We start from the raw sequence: 17,712 nt of genomic DNA, 5'->3' as shown, positions 1-17,712 counted from the left end.
GCCTCATCTATATAGTATTCCAAAGGTTCTGGTCTACGGTATAGAAGATTTATCCCCACCCCCAATGCTGACAGGGCAGAAGCACTTTTCTATTAATCGCAAGCTAAGAGACTTCCAAGTGAAGGCTGACACTTCAATCGATCATTCCACTGTGATCCTTGTACAAAAAATGTCATGCAGCTTGAAGTGGGAGTGTCAGTCGTCTAAACTTTGAAATTTCTCATTTATTTCTTTCAATTGCTAGGTTTATTGTTCATATACTTAAATCATCCATTTATGTGTTTACATAAGTAAAAACTGGTTTAATTTTTAAACAGAGCTTGTTTAAAAATAATTTACAAATACCTATGTAAAGAGACATCTATAGATTCATATAACTAGATTTTTAAGCCACTTTTAGAGTTTTAGTCATGTGATTCCAATTATACACAATGGAAAATTCAAGTCTAGTAATCGGAGTAATTCTCACACTGGAATTAAAGTGAGAATGCTGAAAAGAAACTAAGCATCAAAAAAAATAGAGGGCAATTTACTGGAGCTTAAACCAAATTCACAGCAAAGTTTCATCAATCAATAAGGTAAGAGATAAGTTGTTTAAAATAATAACGCAACAATCCACATTTTAAAATCATGTTAGCTAGTAGATAAAAAAAAATACAAAACCTGTATACAAGTTGTGCATTTGGAAGAATCTGCTCTAGTTTGTTTGTGTTTTTTACCCTGAAGCAGAGTACAGCTGGAGATGGGTTGCTGGTGAAGACTTTAATAATTCCACTTGGGAATGACACTGTCATATCACCAGTGATTTTCACAATACATCTGGGAGAGAGATGAGAGAAGAGCAATTCTATTACAATTGAATTAAAATATCCAGTGTTTAGTGCATGTCAAATTTTAGTATTAATTCTGAAGATCTACTGTTTTTAGAATATTTGCAACTTATTCATAAATTTAAAACAAACTGATTCTATATGAAGAGAAGGTGGCACTATGACTTATTGCATTACCTCTTTCACCCCTTGGGATAGGATTAAAAAATAGATGAAGTTGCAAGTGAAATGAATTTGGTGGATAAAGTTGTCTTTTGGTGAACTTCATTTTCCATACCACAAACACAAGGCACAACTATGAGTAGGAGATTGCTACAACTGGCATAACAAGGGTGTTGCAGGTAGGGATGAGGTGCTTTAAGCTGTATGGGACAATTTGCATATAGCACCTACCTGAACTATGCCTAGTAGTGGCCAGTGATAAAATCACCCTCTCATTTTTCATCATTCATTTCAACGATTTTACCACATTCTTCTAAAGTTTCACCATTTTCCCCCATAATTAAAAGAAAAGAAGAAAGACCAATTTGTTTCCTAAATGTAACTCAAACTCAGTACAGTCAAAGCAATTCACTATTTAACTAACTTTGTAGGATCTGCTCCTTTAAAGTAGGCGTTAACAGATTCAGTAAAGGCTACTGCAACAGGCAGGGTGTCCTGGTTTCCAAGAGTGACAGGGCTGGGACCACGTGAAACACCTAGAATACATATGGTTTATAGGTTTAATTTTCAAAAAGCTTACCAGCTAGATTTCAAAAAAATCGACTACCTGTTATCACAAGAAGCTGCTACCATCAGATTCACAGCAAGTCCAAAAGCATATTTTTTTAAAAGTGTGTAGAAAAATGCATTCGAAAAACATTTAAAATCAGAATATAACACAGTTAAAGCACTAAGCAATGATAAGTAACATGAGGAAACAGGACTATCAGAATGACACTTTAAACAAGGATTGCATATGACATCAATTGTAACACAGTATTAATTAAAGCCAACGGTACCCAAAAGAAGTTACAGAGGGTATCCATGTTAGTCTGTAACTTTAACAAAACAAGTAGTTCTGTAGTACCTTAGAGACTTAGAGAGCTTTCATGGGCAAAACCCACTTTCTCATGAGCAGAGAAGTTAAAAGGAATATCTGTATTCCTAAAACAAACTCTCTACTATAGGCTTATAATATGAAGACAAATATAGTAAAAGGAAAGGATCATCATGGACAAGCCCCTGAATCCAATTATGCACATAAAAATCCCAAGCACTTTAGTCTTATTCCACATAGTTAAAAATACCAATATTTAATTTAAGTCCTAAGAAGGCAAACACTTTTCACATGAGATGATCACATAAAAAAAAAATCTTACTGAGATTGTTATGTCCACCTGAAAAGAATAAGGGTATGCCCTTAGAGTTACAAGGAAATATGCACTACTTTACTAGTAATAAAAAAGCCCTAATTAATAGAATATATAATCCTCCTTAGGCCCTAAGCAGTATTGTCATCCCAAGCATTCACAAATCATGACTGAAATTAACGGAAACTAATGGATCCATGTTTTTATCATGAATCGGCAAAACTGGACCATTAATTTCCATCTATGTAGTAAAAACGCTCAACTATAGAGACAGCACATAATACAAAGTCATCTATAACAAACAGTTAAAATATATTTAGGCTATGTGTATTGCTCTACCATTGTACAGGAATGTATCCTCTTTTCATCAGAGCAATAGGAATAATGATTAAACAGCTGAAACCCAGAGCCAGATTATAAGGTGATAATTTCCTATTAAATACATGGTGTCTTTTACAGAGGTATCAATAGTTGATTGATAGTAATATTTTTCTTTTTGTATTTATAGATAAATCCAAACTGATCCATTACAGAGAATTATGCAAAGTATGTTAAAATTAATGTATACATATATTTTTTCCATTCTGTAAAAGAAATATGGAAATTTCTTGTTTGCTGAAAATAACTATCTTCCTTAATGCACTACAATTTGCACATATTTATGGAGTCACAGATATATGAATATATGCAAGTGCACACATACATGTTTCTCTTTGTTTTGGCCACATGTAGGGCACTAAAAATCAGGTTTCTTTTTTCAGCTTTTACTGTGCTATGCAAAAAATAAAACATCCCAAACAAAACTACTTAGTCCTCCTTATTATAAAGACAGATTTAACATTGTAAATCAGTGATCTGTTGGCCCATTTGCTGTACAGCCAGGCACAAAATGCTGAGAACCCTTGTCCGGAGTGAGAAGGGAAGCTGGAGCTAGAGATGCAGACATAGAGGAATAATAAAACAGAGGGAGAACCTCAGTGGTGGCGGAGGCAGAGAAGGGAAGAAGCAGGCTGAGCTGCCGGAATAATGAGGAGTGGGAGGCAGTAACTTTATGGGGGGATGAAGGGCTTTAAAGAGGCAGGCATGAAGGAATGGTGCCTTGAGAGGCTGCAGAAAGCTTGAAGAGCAGTGGACAAGCCCAGTTTTAGTGTGTATAGGAAGGAAACAATTCTGAACATGCGTCGGGTTTTCAAATTACTGTTCAGTAGTGTTAGAACTGATTTTTAATGTAGATGAGGAAGTATCTGAATTGATTTGCATTGCAGAGGAAATTGGTTGTGAACAAGGCACTTCATTTTGATTTCAGGAGTTGAGTAGTCTCTGTCATGCATCATAAAAAAGTTGTAACGAAGTCTGACTGTTCTATCTTTGATGCCATTAGAAACTTCAGATGGGACCCATCCCCCTTTTCTGCTGCCATCTCTCCCTCCAGCCCCTGAAAAAAAGGGGAGAGAAACAGGGAAAAGCAGCCTTCTTTTTTCCTCTGGTGGCAAGGCCTTGGGGAACAGGGTACGCAAAAGACAATTTTAGTTGGAATGGCCTCTCTTCTTTTCACCTTTGAATATCAGAAGTCTATTGATAGGGTTATGTAGCCTCTCTCTTGAGCCAAACAGCAACAATCTGAAAAGTTAGTAGGACTTTGAGACTTCACTGATAAGGGCACCCCACACTTCAACATACATTTTACAAATTTTAGCTCTCTTGAGATTTAAATGATTTTGAGGTTTGAGTATGCAAAAAGTAAAGTAGCTCCACAGTTTCATTACATGAAGAGTGGTTCCAGTAGAATTATAAAGAGGTGCCTGGGTCCTACTATCAAACAGCTTGTAGCATTTTTAATTTTGCTAAATTAATCTGCTGAAGAGTAATTAACAGTATCTGTCTGGAAAAAAGCAACAATTATTTATACTTGAAGTTTTCAAATATTTCAGAGTTTTTCTTATTGGAATTGTCCTCAGGTTTTTTTTTAATCTTTAAATGACTGATCATGTCAATTTCTAAATTATAAACACAACACAACTGATTAAACAGTTTAGCTTCAGAGCTATTTTATATCTGGAAGATCTAGAGATTGCTAGAGGAACTTAAGTCACAAAGAACTAAAATTGTATTAAGTACAATTTTAGGATAATTAGTTAACATATAAAATCATCTTCTAGAACAATACCTGCAGGTGTGTCAAAGTTTTTCAATCGTAGGGAGTTTTCCAATGACTAATATCATCATCTATTACATTTGAATGAAACAAAACATTGCAAGAAAACAATATATTTCAAGCAATTATACAAAGCAAAATTATATTTAAATGGAAAGATATTTGAAAAATAAGAATTTTAATTAAAGATTAGGTTAACATATAAAATGAATTAGTTAAGAAATAGACATTTCCACGAATCCTCTGAAACAATATACAGTAGCTGGAGTTACATTTAATTTAGAAGACTAAAGTTGCAATCGTGTCCAGTAGTTAAATATATTAATAATTAGTCCTGCAAATGGGAACATTAGGTTAAAAAATACATTTTTATAAAAACCCAAAATGTCCTTGCTTAGTTACACCTTACGTTGTCAAAACTGAATTTTTTTTAAAAAGAAGTAAAGGTCCTGATCCTGCGAACATTAACATGTAACTTTATACATCTGACTAGACCCTCGAAGGTCAATGGTACTATTCATGTATATTTCAGGATGGGACACTAATTTACTTTTCACTATTTATGCCCTTTACTTAGTTCATTTACTTCACTCAACTTGGAGAAAGGAAAAGACCATCAGTTCCTGATTTTGGTTCCTATGTATCTGTATAACTCTACAATATGGGGTTGTAAGCAAGGCAAGGGAACGTTTAAATCACTAAAAATAATTTAAAAACAATTTTAATGGAACTAATTCTATTAATACTATGTTTTATAAAAGAAAAAACCTGATTGCAGGCCTAAATACAATATTTTCTTTAAAATCAATTAAATTCAATCCTGATAATTTATCTACATCTAAAGATAATTTCAATATCAAGTAGAATAATGACAGCTTGAACTTAATGAATAAATTTCCTGCATACCAAGTAAAAAAAATTCACGGAAAGATCTGCCATATTGGATCAGACCAGTGGTCTATCTAGCCCAATATTCTGTCTCTTGCAATATTCAATACCAGATACTCCAAAGGAAGCTGCAGAAAATGTAAATTTGGACAAATTTGACTACTGTCTCCTAACATTCAGATGTCAGTGACTCAGAGCTATATACTGTCATTCTTCAGGGCATATATAAGTAATAAAAGTTACAGGCTACAGACACATAAAATAGTTGTTCATCAACAGTCTGAATTACTTACCTACTGTGGGTGTATTTGCTGCACTTAGAGAAGCAGAAGAGGATATTGATGAGATACTCTCTGCACGTGCCAAAGGAGCTATCGGCGGTGGACTGGAGTTAGAGGTCAAGGGTGGGCTGAATGGCCTCGGCTTAAAAGAAAATATACCAATATAATTACATAAATATAAATGATTTTAAATGGATGAAACAGAAAGGAAATCTTACGACAAACAGAACCAGAAAAGACCTACTTCATTCCTTGCCTAATGCAAAACTGCTCCCTACTATATTTGTGCTAGTGTTTTTTCCACCCTAATTTTCAAAGTAAAAAGCTTATGAACTACTACCATTTCTCCTGAGCAGTTATTGTTGTTTAGATTATTATTAGGAAGTTTTTCCTCAGTCAGTTTTTAATGAGTTAACATGATGCTTTGCGTATTTAACAGTCTAAAGTAACCCCCCTTAAGGCTGAACTAAGTGCCAAAGAAAGAGAGAGCCTAAATTTTTATGCTGGTGCTTGAACTGGCAGCTCTGAATACATGAGCATTATCTGTGGGTGACTACTTTATGGCCATGAAAGTGACTTCAATCCCAAGATTAATAAGGAAGAGCAAATCTGAAACGTGGAGACAAGCTTTTTGGCTCTGCAGCCTACATCTCCTTTCTTACAGTACCCAGAACCTGTAAAAAAATGTCAGGTGATGGGTAATACAGAAATGCATGTAGGAGTAATAAAATTTTACCTAGCCAGAGTAAATGTTGCAGAAGAACTAAGGCCCTTTTTGGCAATTTCTAGTGATCCATGTTAGGTCAGAAGAATTTAAAATGTTTATCATAAGGCAGATAATCAGCATCAGCCTGACAGTATGAATAAGTTGTTCTTCCTTTGTGTGATTCTCTCTCCTAGAAATTGGGGGTGAAATCCTGGGAGTTTTGCTATTGATTTCAGTCAAGCTTTTTTCTGAAAATATGGCAGTATGTATATGCAATCTTTATTTTTTTTAAAATTGATTATTTGAGCTAGTAAAAACAAACACACCTAATCCCTCCAAAGCTTTGTATCAAAAATACTACTAACAACTTTGTTACCAATAATTACACCTTGGCTACATCTACACTGGCCCCTTCTCCGGAAGGGGCATGCTACTTTGAAGTAGGAATAAGAGATCCTCCGGAAAAGGGCTTTATTCCGGAGGATCGTGCCAGTCTAGACACTTTTTTCCGGCTTTTCCCCAAGCCGGAAAAAAAGCGGCGGCCATGTTTATTTAAATCCTGCGGGGGATATTTAAATCCCCCGCGGATTTCCCTATTCTGAAGTTGGAAATTAGCATGCCCCTTCCGAAGAAGGGGCCAGTGTAGATGTAGCCTTACAGTAAACAATTTCCATGCACATTTTAAGTTAATGACAATTAAAATGGGTGATTTATAAACTCTTGAAGTTAGGTTTAATGTAAAAAGAAAATGACTTAACTATAATGTGGTAAATGAGAGCTATATTTCAAGTTGAGTCAAACCAGGAGAAATAACATATAATTAAACAAAAACTAAAATTAAATACATACTATTTCATTAATTCCACTTAGTTTTCCTGTTGATATCTTTGGTCTAGAAGCAGGCCTTGGAGGAGGTACAATGGTGCCTATAGAAAGAGGAGTTGTGGGCCTGGCTGAAAAAAAATGTGAAGAAAATTATTAGTATTATAAAACTCACACTGAAAATAAATATGTTATTTGAGTGCAATCATAAATTGCATTTCTGTTAAATATTCTACTTAATTACAAACACTTCATAACAAATACAAATGGCTGTGGTATTAAAATGCAATTCTGTGGTACTCTGAAAAATGACTACAAATTGCATTCTGGGTTCCATCTTTATAGTTCCTTAATGATTCTAAATAAAATATACTCAGTTTGTAGGTAAAAATGGTTTTCACCCTGTGCCTTCAGCATGGGCTCAGGGTGAAATTTGGTCTTTTATCTATCATGAAGAACAATAATAAAATAGGCTATTTAGGCTGTGCAGCTTTTATCTTCAGATCAGGCTGTTGACATATGTGAAACCACACTGCCTTCAATGAGTTCTGAAAGATGTAATAAATTATTACAATTAAATAACTGTATTGATGTGTGAGAAACCATGTAAACATCTCATTTCTTTTCAGCAGGGCTACTGGAAACTAAAAAAAAAGTTTAAAAACGACCTCCAAAATTAGCATAGATTACTCTCAATAGATACCATAACATTTTAGTAAAACCAGGTGCTGTTTTAAAAAAGCTACTTTTCTGAGATCAACTATACGTCAAACAGATGTCATCCAATGAGTATCCTGAATCAAAAATGTGTGTTTTAAAAAAAGGCCAATAAATAACAACATTATTAACAAGAATTATGGAATATTCTACTATCTGTCCAAAAATAATGTTAAAGATGTTTGTGACCAAAAAGAATATTAATAAAAATTGCATTTAGTGTGGGATTTCCAAAGCACTCGGAGATGGCATAACTAGGTTCCTATTAAAGTAAATAGTTGTTTTATCAATGAATTCAGAGTTAGGCCAATGCTCAGCACTTGAAAATCCCACTCATCCTAAATTTGTACTACCGATGCTAAAAGTAAACCAATTGAAGACTAAAATGACCAATCTTCCCTTAAATGCATCCTTTTATGCCTACTTCAAGTTAGGGATTTGTTGAGATACTTGGTTAATCGGTTAACTGATGAGCCATGGTACATGTAAGGCTCACCCCCAGCGCTGCTCTCTCTGATACAAAGACAACAGCGTGGGGGGGGGGGGGGGAGGGAGAGGGAGCAGGCAAGAGCTGGTGGTCGCAGGGAGCTGGCTTTTAAGTTGCAACAAATAATCCAAAGTGTCCTGAATTCTGGCTAGCATTCAAACAAAACAAAAACATGTTTTCATTTGGCCAAATAAACAAACTTAGTGGAAGGTTTTCTGCTATTAAGCAGAAATCATAGAACCACTTCATCACTCCTTTTTCTTTGTCTGACCATGAAGCACACACTGAGGTGCAGACTGCTTAGCACTGGACGTCAACTTTGATCATGGTGTTAAGTCACTTGGTCAGGATAAATGGAAAGAACTATGGGAGGTAAAACACAGACCGAGAAGCTTGCAGAACACCGATTTGTAGCAAAGCAATCTGGTGCACTGCATATCAGTATGGCAAGAGCCACCTTCCGTTTGAAAGCCAAGAGTGAGTGGGATTAGGGGAAAAGCATATGTCAGTGCCGATCCAATTCAGATGGAAAGCATTTATTAAGGATTCCATGTGAGAGCAAAACTTGTTTTTGGTTGCAGTGTGCCCCATTTTCTGAACATGGCCTTCAATCTGCTGCACTTCATAGACTTGTGATTCTGGGAGAAATTTCTGCTTAAATGATCAACGAAGTTATTCTGAACATCTGTTAAGTGAGCAGATGTGGAGAAGTTTTCCCTTCTGCAAAACTGAAGTTATTGCTTCCTGACAAAAGTGGTTGAAGCAAGCTCCTCCTTGGTTGTTGAACATCTTTGCAAATACTGATCAGATTTAACCACTACTCTATGGAGACTCCAGAATGGGCAGTGGACAGTTCAGGACATATGCCAACGTCAAACATCCCTCAAGAGGATGAAGATGTAATCTTGCATGTTGGACCATATGTACATGCAGCCATATGACCTAACAACTTCAAGCATATATGGATCACAATTGAATGGTGAGAGCAAGGGACAGCCACAGGCGATGAACTGCATGAAATCATTCTCTCAACAGAAACTCCCTCAAAACTCAAGAGTCTAGGAGGGCTCCAGTGAATTATTTTTGTATGTTGCTATTGTGATGGCTGTCTATGCTTTGTTCACAGAGCCAGACAATTGAAGAGATGTAGCAGAAATTGGACTAGACTTGGTCTCTAGACTTTCCACTTCCTAATCAAACATCCAGATAAAGGAAATCCTTTCTTTCTAAGATATACTGTGTTAAGCTAATTAAGTGGGCTTGGTGTGTCCCATTCATAACTTTTGATATGAAAATGTGGATGTCAAAGTCAGGGGAAATTGGCTTTGTAGTGTGTTAACCACTTACTGTCTTTACTCAAGCCCAGGGTAACAGTGTCAAATTTGTAGGTGAATTCCAGTTCTGCAGTCTCGCTTTGTAATTGGGTGGTGAAATTCCTTTGTAGAAGTGTAAGCCGGTTAGGCTTTCCGGAGGGGTTCCTCCGCCTCAGTGGACAGCCACTCCACCCCACTCCCACCTGCTACTTAAAATAGTCCAAGTCAGTAAGTCTACAGCTGGCCTTGCTTCAGGGTGGGGTGAGAGGCTATAGTTCAAGTACCCGGCCCTACGCCGGTCTGGTTGGGGGCAACAGTCCAAGCGCCCGGCTTTACTTTAGATCGGGCAACAAAGGCCTCAGTTAGTAGGGCCCTAGGCCTGGTACAGGGCAGGGCAGGACATCAGTAATAGTCCCGCAGCTTTAAGAGGCCCAGGCTGGTCCCAGGCTGGGCAGCAAACACTCACACTTGTAACAGTTCTACATTCAGAAGGCCCAAGCCTAGTTCAGGAAGGCCGGCAAATAAACCCCTACAGTTTAACAGTTTGGAAGCCCCGGCCTTGCTTCAGGCGGGGCAATACCCTTAATTAGAAAGGCCCGGGCCCTAATTCAGGACAAGGCAGTAAGCAGCAGTTTGTAAGCCCCAGCCTTGCTTCAGGCAGGGCAGTAACTCTTAACAGTTTAGAAGCCCAGACCTGGTTCCCGGCTGGGCAGCAACAACCACAGCAGCTGTTCACAGGGGAGCCCACGCCGGAGTACAGGCGGCTGCAAACACACAGAGTAGTTCAGCAAAGGGGCAAGTCAGGCCCTGATTCAGGGCATGGTAACACACATAGGTTTGGGGGTCCCCTTGTTCAGGATGTAGGCAGGCAGGTCACCTGCAGCAGTGGTGAGGAGGAGACTGCCACCCAATTGGCGGGTGGCAGGGGGGTGCAGGCCCACCCACTCCACTGTGCACTGGCCCAGGATGCAACAGAACAGCTGCTACTGGCTCAGCAGGGGCTCCAGCTCGCAACGTGGTTTCCAAGGTTCCAGGGTTCAGGCAGGCATCGGGGTTCGAACAGGTTCACCGGCTTGGGCCCTCAGGGTCCCTGGATGTCCGCAGGCATCGGGGCTCAAGCACATCCGGCTCAGGCAAGTCCTCAGAATCCCCAGGCACCAGCAGGGCCTCTGGTTCCTCTGGGTCAGAGGGTAGCTCTGCTGGTCAGGCCTTGGTGGCCCAGGCAGGAAAGTCTTCACCGGCCTTACGGAAAGAGGCTATTGGAGGCCCAGGCCAGGTCTCAGCCTTGTCGGCCAGGAGCTCTGGGCAGGCCTCTGTCTCCTTCAGAGGCTGGGCCCTGACTGAGCTCCCTGGCAGAGTTCTTATAGTCTTAGATACGCCCCTTGGCTTCCTGTGCCCAAAATGGCTCCCGGAGGGGTTCCTCTGCCTCCGGCTCAGTGGGCAGCCACTCCACCCCCCTACAAGAAGAATGGCTACTTTTAAATCCATGACTGCAACCAGGTAGGTTAAAATGTTTCCCTACAGGTTCATGTGTGTTTTCCATTTCTGATGTCTGATTTGTATCCATTTATCCTTTGACATAGAGACTTTCTGGTCTGGCCAATATACATGGTGGAAGTGCACTGCTGGTACTTGATGGCATCTATCACATTAGAGGATGTGCAATTGTATGAACCCCTGATATTGTGGCTTATGTGGTTAGGTCCTACGATGGTGTCGCTTGAATAGATATATGGACGGTATTGTCAATGGATTTTGTTGCAGGCGTAGGTTCCTGGGTGATGTATGGCTGTTGGGAAAGGATTTGCTTCAAGTTGGGGGGCAGAGGAGAGGGTATGTGTATGTATGTGAGGATTGGCCTGTAGGTGACAGTGGTGTTCTGATGTTTTTCTTGTTGTGTCTGTCTTGAAGTAGGTGACTTCTGGGTACTTGTCTGGATCTGTAAATCTGTTTTTTCACTTCCCTGGGTGGGTATTTAAATTTTAAGAATGCCTGATAAAGCTCTTGCAGGTGTTGGTCTCGGTCTGTGGGAGTGGAGCAAATCCGGTTGTAACTTAGGGCTTGGCTGTAGACAGCAGATCATGTGATATGTCCTGGATGGAAGCTAGAAGCACATATGTAAGAATAATGGTCAGTAGGTTTTAGGTATAGGGTGATGTTTATGTTACCATCATTTATTTGTACTGTAGCTTCAAGGAAGTGGATCTCATGTAGAGTGGTCTAGGCTGAGGTTGATGGTGGGGTGGAATTTGTTGAAATCCCTGTGGAATTCAAGTATCTTCTTCCTGTGGGTCCATATGATGAAGATGTCATCAATGTAGCGTAAGCAAAGGAAGTGTGCTAGGGGATGAGAACTGAGGAAATGCTGTTCAAGGTTTGCCATAAAAATATTGGCATACTGCAGGACCATGCGGGTGCCCATAGCAGTGCACTGACTTGAAGGTATAAATTGTTCCCAAATTGGAAACAGTTGTGGGTGAGGACAAAGTCACATAGCTCAGACATCATGCAAATATATATTTGGTAAATATGCATGGAGCTGAGGACAGGCCAATGGGAAGCACTGTGTACTGCTAATAGTGACCTGCTACTACAAACCTCAGAAACTTCCTCTGGCTTGGAAAAGCTGCCACATGGCAGAAAGCATCCTGAAAATCAATGGCAGCAGATCAGCTGTGCTTCAAAATGGGGAGAACAGTAAGGTAACCATTTGGCATCTCATGCATTTGATGTACTTGTTGAGAACATGGAGATCAAGACTAGGTTTCACCCCTCCACTGGATTTAGGGATCAGGAAATATTGTGAATAGAATCTCTTTCTGTGATGTTGCAAGGGAAACACCTCACTATCTCCTGAAACTTGAAGTCTGGACTTGTTAAAGGAGCAGCGACTTATGAAAGGATTTCCTGAAAAAGGATGTAGTGGGGTGGAATGTGGGAATGAACACAAATTGGATGATTTAACTGACTCCCAAAGTGCTTAGAACCCATTTGTTCTTGGTTACTGTTTCTCAAGCATTGTAGAAGCAAGACAGCCTGCTCCCAAATGGAGGAGCTATAACTTGGTAGATAAAGACCAGAAGGCAGCTCTCAATATGCAAGTCAAAATGGCTGCTTGCTTCAAGCTCATCGAAGACAGGATGGCTAGTTAAAATTTGACTCAAAAGATCTCCTATTCTGTGACTTATGCTTCTACCTGGAGAAGTCTTACTGCTTAGCATGCTAGGACACTGCTGGAAGTATCAATCAGAATGCTACTGCTTCTGCTATTGATGATCTCCAAGATATCTTTTTACAAATAAACCCTCAATGAAAGCAAAGTAGCCCAACTGGGACTGCTGTACTCAGAGAGTTCACCACTCACTGCAGCCCAGCTGGGAGTTGGGACGCCTCAAACTTCCCACTCCACCGACTCCATATTTCCCTTCTGATCCCTTATTTCCCTCATCATCTTACCTTCTATCATGACATGTCCTCTCCAGGATCCAGGAAACACCTAATTAGTGGAGCCATCCCTATGTACCTCCATTAATTAGGTGCACAGCCCTTCGCCCCCTTGTATGCAGCTGCCGAGTTATACACCTTAGAGAGAACTATGCTCCTGAGGTCAATCTTGTAAAGGCTCCAAGCAGGCTAGTGGTAATGAAGGAATCCCTCCAGGAAGAGGCAAATAAACATTCAGCCTCATTTGAAGCCCAATACAGAGATCACATTGGTGCCAATAACGATAAAGTAGCTGGAACCTTGGGCCCTGGTGAGGGCATTGCATTCACAATCAGCATCAAAACAGACATAGGTAATGAACTTGAGACTGGTATTAATATTGTAGCTGTGGTCTGCATTGAAACAGCTATTGGTACCAAAGACAACATGAATTCATGAGCCCCTTGGTACTGAGAAGGAGTCTAACCTCCTAACTGTATCCTGAGGATTAAGCAGTGAGGAAGATGGTGCAGTTGATTACAGTTCTGCAGCCTGTCCAGTTAACATTGAGGACAGAGGAGGCCATTACAGTTGCATGCTTCTGAATTAATGGAGAGTCAGGAACAGAAAAGCAGAGCAAGTCCTATGCTGCCTGGTGTGCCAATGGTATGGAAAGTGTCAGTGTGGATGCTAATGTTGTTGGTACTGGACTCAACAAATGCCTTATAAATAATTCTGGAATTGATGGTACTGTGTCCAAACTGATCTTGTCTCAGTTTCAGATAGTGGGTTGGGACCCAACCCTATCCTGGGCATCTGAGCAAACATAATGCTGGTCTGCACTCTTGGAAGAAGAGGAGAAATCTATCTGATTTCTGAAGCGGCCCCTAATGAGAAGCCTTTTCCTTGGCGGACCAGAGGAAGAACAATCTTTCTTCATCCTGGGGGAGCAATCAGAATGCTAGTTCCAAAGCTCTCTGAGGGGCTAGCTCATCTGGAGAGGTCCCTGGTGCCAAAACAACATAGCCTGGTCCACAAGATAATGTTTCAGATTCAAATCTCTAAAGAAAAGTACTTAATCAGCAACTCATTCCAAAGAAGAATGAAGATGTCTTTAATGTGATATTTCTCAAGGCACAATAAACATAGTGTTGGGTTCACTATGAAGAACAGCCATCTCACATAACAAGCAGAGTTCAAAACTTGAAGGTATCACACCAGACCAAACTTAAGGGTACTACTAGAACTATATACACAAGAAAAGCATGGTGACAGAGAAACATGAGATAAAATACCACATGGATACACTGATTCAAGCTATGGCAGGTGAGAAGGAACTGTGTGGGGAGGTCAGGGCGGTGCTACCCTTAAATAGCTACATGAGAGTCTACAAGGGCCAAAGTGTGCAAGCATCACCCTAATGGGCTCTACTAGGCAAAGTTCCCTGGTTTTAGCACGCTGAGTGCATGCACACCGGGGGGCAGGGAGAGAGATAGATAGACTTAACAAAAAAAACAAAAACAAAAGAAAACTTAAATTATGGAGAGTTGATAGGAAGTTTTCTTAAGCAAGTGCTACTTGCTCTAGTGGATTTTTCAAGCCCTGAGATCTGCAGATTTAACAGAGTTTGTTGTTCCTGCTAAATGTTTTAAACCAGGGATGGGGAACATAAGCCCTGGGGGCCAGGTACAGCCCCAGGCTTTCCTGGATCTCGCCTCCAAAGCTCAGGGACAGGAGCTCAATCACTACCTTCCCCCAACCGTACCATGGAGCTGAAACACACAAAATCTACTAGCTTGGGACCCCCAGGGTCTGGTGTGCCAGGGGAATGTGGGGAGTGTCTTTCTCCTCAGTCAGGAGCCATGTTAATGAAGTTTTTTCCCCTTCTCACTTGTGTGCCGTCCCTAACAGATTTTTTGTGGGTCAATGTCCCCCAACCCAAAAAAGGTTCCCCAGCCCCGCTTTTAAACATTTTTTCTAAGGTTTGCATTACTAAGGTCCTCAGTTAAAACAGTGCACAGAGAAACAAAATGCAGCATTCTAAAAATTATATGTGAATACACTGGCAGAAATAGGGAAGAAAGAAAGATTACATGAAAAAAGCATTTTTATAACATGAACAACAAACATGGAAAACCTAACTAGCCAAAATAATTTCTGTCATGTTTCCTAAGATAAAGTTTGCTTCAAGTTCTAGGAAAGGACTGTTATTCACTGAATAATCTAAGTTTACTTCTATGTTACAAAGACTCCCAATACTATAAATACTATAGTAATTCAGGTGTTCAATGAAATTCATATTGAGCTAAAAACACTGTCCAAATGGAAGGTTTTAAACCAGTGATAAAAAAGAAAAGAATGCCTATGTGGTGACTTTTTAAACCACAATATGTTGCATATGTGTTACATATGCTTGGCAGGTACATTTAAGTCATCAACTTAATTACTGCGATGGGATTGTCAAAAGAGCTAAGCATTAGCTTAACTTTTGTCCTACTGAAGTTAATGATGAGACTCCTAATTGATTTCAAGGAGTGCAAAATTAGGTTCAATCCCAGTGGTTTTGGAAATTCCACCCCTTGGTATCTAACTAAAGTTCAAAGAGTAATAAAGGTCAGCTTGACTTAAATAATACGATTAGAACTTAGATATTTTCATAGGATAAATGCCTACTGTTGCTTTTGCCTTGGCACATATTTTTTCAAAGTACATTATACTTATTCTGTGACATTTTAGAATACAGGCAGTCCCCGGGTTACATACAAGATAGGGACTGTAGGTTTGTTCTTAAGTTGAATTTGTATGTAAGTCAGAACTGGTACATATTGTAGGGGAAACTCTAGCCAAACATTTCTCCAGAGCTCAGTTTTATTCTCACACATCTCACTTCCCTCAGTCCTTTATTCTCAAGCTGAGGTGTCTGCTGAGAAAAGCCGCTCCGCATCTCCCTGGTCTGCTGGCGGGGGCGCTAGCTTCGTGTCTCCCTGGTCTGCTGGGGGGAAGCAGCTAGTGCGGGGTTGCCTCACCCCGTTTGTAAGTAGGGATCCGATGTAAGTCGGATCCATGTAACCCGGGGACTGCCTGTACTCTTTTTCTATTTAATACTATATTAATAAGATAACACATATAGATGGATTCACTGTGCTTTGGACAAGAACCAACTGAAGTGATCATTATGCACTATGACTAATGTCAGTGTTCAAAAGCACTGACATCCCATTTTCCAAAGTGACTTAGGCCCTCAGGTAGCCTTTAAATGAGATTTACGCTTGTGAGTGCCTAAATCCCATTTGAAAATGAGGTTTTGGTTTCTAAACCGTAACAAGGCTAAATCGCTGTAAGGCTGAGCACAATAACACTTTAAAAATATGGGCTGTCAGGCTCCTCTGAAATTTTACCCAGTGTCTTAAACCACCAGACCTTGATTGGTTGTTAACAATAGACAAAATCTGCATTTCAGCTAACAAAAAAACAGATTATTTAGAAAAGCCCAGGCTATTTTTAGAAAGCTAATATGTAACACACATGCTCTCGCATTTCAGTTTATTAGTAAATTAGGGTCAGCTACAGACTGTATTATTATTACTTTGTGTTAATAAGCTTCTGTTTGTACCAAAAAATGAAAATATATACACAAATACTGTGAGGCTTGATCCAAAGCCCATTGAAGTCAGTTGGAATCTTTCCCACTGACTTCACAGGGCTTTGGATCAGGTCCTTGGATACTCCTTTTCTCTTAGTTATTATAAAATACTAATTATTACTGGACTAAAAGATGCCATTTTTACCTGAGGTACTTGTGATATTTGCTGTACAATCTTTAGACAGGATGCAAGAAGGAGAGAGAGAACTTTTTTGAAAAGGAACAGATCGTGCTACAGAAAATAGCAAGAAAAAAAGCATAGTGATTATGAAGAAAATTGCACACAACAGAATCCTGGACAAACTATTAACAACAACAGAAAGCCAGCCCAAATTTCTGGAAACCATGTAAAATACTGCATAAACAACGAGAAGTCCTGTGGCACCTTATAGACTAACAGATTTATTGGAGCATAAGCTTTCATGGGCAAAGACCCACTTCGTCAGATGCATCTAACGAAGTGGGTCTTTGCCCACGAAAGCTTATGCTCCAATAAATCTGTTAGTCTATAAGGTGCCACAGGACTTCTTGTTGTTTATGCAGATTCAGACTACCCCTCTGATACATGTAAAATACTATGCTTTTCAAAATTCATATCTAGTGTGATCTTAACTGAATAAAAGTAGAAAACACTGAATTTTTCTGTTTATTCCTGATTGTGGGAAAATTTTCAAAGCATCAATTTTAATAATTGAAACATGGAATACTTCCCACAATAACCTATTGCAACAGAAGTAATTTGTCTAGATAATTGCAATGCAGTAAGCCATTTACAGGGAAATGTAAGGATATGCAAAGATTGTTTCCATTATCCCTCTGTTTTTAATGTCATGTCTCATTAAAGTAATTATTTTCAGATATTTGCCAAGGTTCAAAATACCAGTTCAATGTAAAAATACGTTTTTGTAATATGTGAAGAAAAATAACAGCACCTTTTTGATAAAGGAAATGTTTACATTTCTAACAACCCAATTTATGTTTGGAAACAGACTATTTTAGCTCCTGATTTAAAAGATGTCCTTATAGACAGGAGAGTAAAATCATAATTTCAAAATTGTGAAAACAGTGGCCCATTTTTTCCCCATTAACATCAGA

At 39.3% G+C, this 17,712-nt stretch overlaps 1 protein-coding gene and 1 long non-coding RNA gene across 10 annotated transcripts in view; one reads left to right on the top strand and one right to left on the bottom strand.

Moving 5' to 3' along the window:
- FCHO2 (FCH and mu domain containing endocytic adaptor 2) overlaps positions 1-17,712 on the bottom strand; it is a 223,517-nt gene that overhangs the window by 22,008 nt on the left and 183,797 nt on the right. For 3 of the 5 annotated variants that reach the window (XM_014574168.3, XM_075932248.1, XM_075932249.1), the window contains 4 exons: positions 7,062-7,165; positions 5,519-5,648; positions 1,417-1,528; positions 664-819 (listed from right to left, as the gene is read on the bottom strand). In XM_014574168.3, coding sequence (XP_014429654.2) covers positions 664-819; positions 1,417-1,528; positions 5,519-5,648; positions 7,062-7,165 — 502 coding nt within the window. Of the gene's footprint in view, positions 1-663; positions 820-1,416; positions 1,529-5,518; positions 5,649-7,061; positions 7,166-16,762; positions 16,850-17,712 lie in introns of all 5 variants that reach the window. The other 2 variants (XM_075932247.1, XM_014574166.3) reach the window with 1 other exon arrangement.
- Positions 1-17,712, top strand: part of LOC106732099 (uncharacterized) — a 90,150-nt gene that overhangs the window by 64,705 nt on the left and 7,733 nt on the right. The window lies entirely within an intron of this gene.

The sequence above is a fragment of the Pelodiscus sinensis genome, chromosome 6 (genome assembly GCF_049634645.1).
Source record: "Pelodiscus sinensis isolate JC-2024 chromosome 6, ASM4963464v1, whole genome shotgun sequence".
NCBI classification, from domain to species: Eukaryota; Metazoa; Chordata; order Testudines; family Trionychidae; genus Pelodiscus; species Pelodiscus sinensis.
This window is presented reverse-complemented; position numbering and strand designations above follow the sequence as displayed.